Below are 6,000 nucleotides of genomic sequence, written 5' to 3' on the forward strand. Positions count from 1 at the left end.
GCCACTTGACTGGAATATTACCTCTCCCTTTGGGTTTCCAAGGCTGAAAAATCTTTCATTAGTAGTAGCATAATTATCCATTTACAAGTCTTTGCCACTATGCTATGAAATTTAAAAGAAATATATTGTGTTGCATTTTTATACAGAAATTTTCTATCTCAATGTTTATTTGTTCTATTTTTTTAATACTTTAAGTTTTTATTGGCATATAATTCATATACCATATAATTCAATGGTATAAACATATTTAAAAGAGGGGTTTAATCATAAATACAATCCATTTTAGAATATGTTCTTCATTCCTGTGCTCATTATTATTTCCTACCCATTTTCACTGAAACTCCTCTGCCATAACACTAAGAAGCTGTTCATGGTCACGCTCTCTAGAGATTTACCTATTCTGGGAACCATATGAAGAAAAACATACAAAACTCCCCAACATCAACAATTAGGAAATAAACTGCAGACAAACCTCAATCCAAAAGAAAGTGGAAAATAATAAAATCTAGAGTGAATTAAAAATAAGTCAAAGGGGAGAAAAAACAATAAAATATTACATTTAACCTGTTTTTACATTAATCCACTTTCCAATTCATTCTGATAGCAAGGCTGTTCCCATCCCCCATCCTCCAGATTCTCTGGAGGCTCAATCCACATGGGGACCTAGAAATGGATTCAGGGATTCCACTCTTAAATGGAGCAGAAATGTTCATCTCTCTCTCTCTTGAAGAGCAGCTGGTGGGGTGGAACCATTGACCTTTCTGTTAGTAGCCCAAAGCATAACTCACTACACCCCCAGAGCTCCTTCTCTCATACATAAGTCACTTTTTCTTCTATTGACATTGAGTCCATTTTGACTCACGGCAACCCTACGTGTGTCAGAGCAGAAGTGTAACCCATGATTTCAATAGCTGACTTTTTAGAAGTAAATCACTAGGGCTTTCTTCCAAGGCATCTGTGGGTAGAGTGGAGAGCAGTGAACAAATTAAGCTTTTGTATTCCCAAGGAACTCTAATATCTGTGCATGGGACGATGTGACAGTCCATCTTTGGGAAGGCTAAGCCATGGCCCCCTCATGGTATACAATTCTATGTTGATGGGGGATGCAATTAGATACAATCCTATGGATTCACATGAAAGTCATCAAGTCATCAAGATCTGAAAAGGGCATTGTCTCCTTATAGGACAAGATAAAAATCAGTAAAAAACAATGCTCACAAGTCAAACTACAGTGTCTTACACAACCTTGCTCCCTCACAAATGACACCGATCACACGGATGGTTTTCATTCAGCAGCAATGGGACACTGTGCTCCAAGCAGGAACGAGGTGTTAGAATGCAAAGCATTGTTCTTCAAGAGCCTACAGAGAATTCAGAGAGATGGGCAGTTAGGGGAGCAATGACCACTAGGTTGCATGTTCTCTGATGGAAAGCTGCTGGGGAGCCAGGAACTCTGGAGCTGGGCATGGCCTGTGGCTGGGCAGGAAAAGCCTGACGTCAGTGGAGACCGGAGGATGTGTGTTATCAGAGAGAAAGAAAGACAGTATTGTAACTGAATTAGAGGGGTAGAGGGAAAAATTGTCATTTAATTTCGCTGGATTGCTGGTGGTTCATCTTGCAGGAAATTTGAAACATTATAACTAAATACCGAGCACTTCTAAAACTACAAGGCACATTAGATATTGTCTGGTCCTAGACTACTAAAACTGATCTCATCCCCATGCAGCAGAACAAAACAAAAACTAATCTAGACATTTCCTAAGGCCAGAGATTAGTGACCAAGAGGCAACTGCCACTCAGCCCATTACACTGGTCTCTCTCCTACAGGGAAGTCAAAGAGCGTAGGAGGTCAAAACCAAGGGTATACATCCATACCCCCAAAACCTGATGACAGAGTGCAGCAAAGAAATCTCACAATCTCACCTGGAAGCTGTATTCACCAAAGGACAGAACAACCAACCAACCAACAAACAAAAAGAACAGTAAGAATTATAACAATATCCCAGAAAACAAATTCCCTGTATTCTCACTACAAGGCACATTTCTTTCCCCTTAATTTAACCTTTATTTTACATATCCCTTCTTAAATGGTCCTTTTTGATATGAGCACAAATTACTCGGACCCTAAAAGCAGTTTCTAGATAACCCCCTGTATAAAAAGGCAGAAGGGGGGGTGCACACACACTAAAGCATATCCTCCACAACAATGTCCTACTTAAAATCCACCCGTTTTAGACTCGTACATCAACAATTACGAGGAAGAAATAATGGCCAGGTAAGGGAGCAGGAAAATTGAGCTCGGGAAAGGAAACAAACAGGATACAATTAAAGAGAATGTTATCATCTTGTGATAAAGTTAATTAATGTCATAAACTGTGAGGAAATTGTCAAATATGAACTCAACTTGCAGTACACTCCCCAAAACTCAGATATACATACATATATATATATATATATATATATATATATATATATATATATATATATATATATATATATATATATATATATACACACACACAAACATACAGATAGAGATGGCAAAGGAGAGACTTTCCAAAGCAGGAAATTGGAGGGATGAAGGATCGAAAAGAAACAAACAAAAACCCTTACTGTCATTCAGTGGATTCTAACTCATAGCAACTCTGTAAGACAACGTAGAACTGCCCCGTGTGGATTTTCAAGGCTAACTCTTTATGAGAGTAGAAAGCCTCGTCTGTCCTCTATCGGGCTCCTGGTGGCTTGGCACTACTCACCTAGTGGTTAGCAGCCACCGGGACTCCTTGAGAGGAAGGATGGAGAAGGGCAAAGAGGCAGAGAGTTTGGCGCCAAGCAGGCATCGGCAACAGACAACCCACTTCTGACAAGTGACTTCTGGTTCATAGCAAATTTATAGGACAGAGAAGAGCTGCTCCATAGGCTTCCCAGATACACACAAACTCATCTTTCTTCTGTGGAGCAACTAGTGGGTTAAAACTACTGACCTATTGGTTATTCCACTACTGCTTAACCCACAAGGCCACCAGGGCTCCTTCACTCATTCGCTGCCATCTAGTTGATGCTGACTCATAGCAACCCTGTCAAACAAGGCAGAAATGCCTTCGTAAGTTTTTGAGACTGTAACTGTAACTATTTATGGAATTAGAAATTATTTTCTCCCAAGGAGCAGCTGGTGGTTTTGAACTGCTTACCTTATGAATTGCAGCCCAACGCATAGCCACCAGGGTTCCTTACTAAACCCAAATCACTGCATGGAAATCTGTCACAGGCGAACAAGCCCTGCATAGAAGGCTCCAAACACTTACTCAGAAAAAGCTGCCCCAATTCAATCAACAGCCAGAGAAGGAGAGGCCCTTTGGACATTTTGACGGTTGGCAGGACCCAGGACTTGGCTCGTATGTCCCAAGCCTATTTCTTATACTGTGTTAATGCTGACAGGGCGGGACCTTGTAGTTTCATTTCTCTTTTAGCCTCATAATCTTCCCTTTCCTCCCTTCTGAATGCCCTCCCTCATTTTGGAATGTAAGATAAAATGTGCCGAGCACTTTTCTCATGGTCACTAGTTGTGTGTGTGTGTGTGTGTGTGTGTGTGTGTGTGTGTGTGTGTGTGTGTAAAATGGTGTGGGCAGACATGTACCTCTCCACTCCTGCACAGAGGGAGGTTGTCTGTATATGCATGAGCATCCACATGTGTGAGCGTGTGGATGTGCACGTGGAAGATGAAGGAGAACACTGTGTAGCTTGAAATAAAATACAATTAACTGTCCACATTGTCTCCCTGTGGACGCTTCATGGGAACCAAATGAAAGGCTAGGATTTGGCTCCACTCCATTCGGGGTTCTCCCTCACATGACCTTGGGCTCTGATAATAGAGAAAGAGAAGCAGGAGTGTAATCGGCAATCACATAAGCCAAAAACTCCATTAGCGTTTATCAGGCATGGAAAGAAAAGACTTTGTAGAGGAAGCACACTGCGGTTTGCAATACGAGTGTAAGGACAGATTCAGGCACCAAGCAGACCCAAGGTCTAGTCCCAAAGCCACCAGTTAGTGAGGGTATTTGTTGGATAAGAGCACAAATGATAGTGGATGAGCCATATGGCTGTCCAGATGATGTGCATGCACGGCCCCTCTGAACTCGAGAGTTTCAATGAGATTATCAGCATCATAGAACAAGTTACAGGATGAATCAGATCAGTGATCACCAGCCAGATGTGTCTTAAAACAGTATCTTATCAACATCTTTATATTTGAATGTGTATGGTATGACAGACACAAAGTGTATTATCTAAGCCTCATAACCCTAAGAAATAGATAATACTATTTTTCTCATGGAACAGATGTGAAAAATGAAATGTAAGATGATTAAGTAAATTACTCAGGACCCACAGTTAAAGCATTGTAGAAACAGGGCTTAAATATAGAACAACATGATTCCTAAACCCTGGGTGTTAATCATTACACTCTCCTTTGACCTGTGGCCCATAGGATAATTCAGGCATTTTACCACGCCTTACTGTGGCTAGCCCTGCTCTAGTCCCAGAGAGGAATTTGAGGATACTAGAGCGCTCTCGGCTTAAATTCACATTCACCATGGTTCACAACAAAGCTCTCTGTGAAAATATAAATATCAGGGAGATTCCGGACTTGGAAGTCCCTGAAAAGCATGGAATGGGAGTGAAAGCCAGGAGGGAAAATAAAGGGATTCTCGGACTGTCTTTACACTGAATGTCCACTGAGTTGCGGGCTGTCTGCAGGCCCCCTTCAAGGACCCTAAGGGACTTAACCCCCGAAAAAATGCATCGCCCCAATGAAACACAGACAGATGCATACAGAGTGATATGTGCATGTCACTCAGCAATATCACCCATCACTGGTTAGTAAAGTGTCACCAGAGACGACCCTCACACTCACACTCATAATTTCTCATTTGTTTTCAGTGTGTCAAAGTTATATGTCAATAGAAAACTAAAAGCCACCAAACACCCGAAAAGAGTCCACAACATGATAAAGAAAAAGAACGGAAAAGAACCAGCCAACAAAACAAAAACAAAACACAGAGACTACGGAGAGAGCAGAAGAAAACTTAAAATGCTACCATTCTCCTAGAAAGGAAAGAGTTCACATTCATTGGAAAGAAGACAGAGGCTCTCAAAAGGGGAAAAATAATCACAGAACAGAAAGAAGCTCATGGAAATTTAAAATTATAATATCCTCCATAAAACGTTAAAAAGACTTGTTTTAATAGAGTTAATTTTCTATATAAAGTACAGCAAAAATTCCAAACAATGAAAAATAGGGAGGTTGAGAGTGGAGGGACACAGAAACAGAACAAAATTTACAAAACCCCATTTATAAATTCCAAGTGATAGAAGTGTTTGAGAATATTAATATAGAAATGGGAGGGAAGTCATTATGAAATGAATAAGAAAGCAATTTCTCATTACTAAAAGACACATGTCTCTGATTGGGAAAGCCAACCAAATATTGACTCCAAATGAATAACAAAACCCTCTACAGAAAGGTACATTATGAAATACCACAACATCGACTAAATAAAAGATATCAGGATTCCAGAGGAAAAGTAAATTAAACTGAAACAAAAATCCACATTGAAAAGTTTTGAATCAGAATGGTATTGGTCTTAAATGGCAAACCCAGAAAACAATGCAGAAATACTTTCAAAATTCAAAGGAATATTTATTTTAAACCTACAATTCTATACCCTGAAAAGCTGTTACTTAAATATTTTAAAGTACAATAAATGCATTTTCAGACACAGATAGGTTTTATTTATTATCCATAAATATTTTAATTTTTAATAAATCATTTTATTGGGAGCTCTAACAGCTCTTATAACAATCCATACATCAGTTGTGTCAAGCACTTTTGTACATATGTTGCCATCATCATTTTCAAAACATTTTTTTTTTACTTGAGCCCTGGTATCAGCTCTTCTTTTTTTCCCCTCCTTCCCCGACATAAATATTTTCTTAACAAAT

At 39.6% G+C, this 6,000-nt stretch overlaps 1 protein-coding gene across 1 annotated transcript in view; it reads right to left on the reverse strand.

Annotated features, from left to right (window-relative positions):
* Positions 1-3,363, reverse strand: part of TIMD4 (T cell immunoglobulin and mucin domain containing 4) — a 63,891-nt gene extending 60,528 nt beyond the window's left edge. Inside the window, exon 1 of the mRNA XM_075542719.1 lies at positions 3,306-3,363. Coding sequence (XP_075398834.1) covers positions 3,306-3,363 — 58 coding nt within the window. The remainder of the gene's footprint in view (positions 1-3,305) is intronic.
* Between the last annotated feature and the right edge of the window lie 2,637 nt (positions 3,364-6,000).

This window comes from Tenrec ecaudatus, chromosome 2 (assembly GCF_050624435.1).
Source record: "Tenrec ecaudatus isolate mTenEca1 chromosome 2, mTenEca1.hap1, whole genome shotgun sequence".
Taxonomy (NCBI): Eukaryota; Metazoa; Chordata; class Mammalia; order Afrosoricida; family Tenrecidae; genus Tenrec; species Tenrec ecaudatus.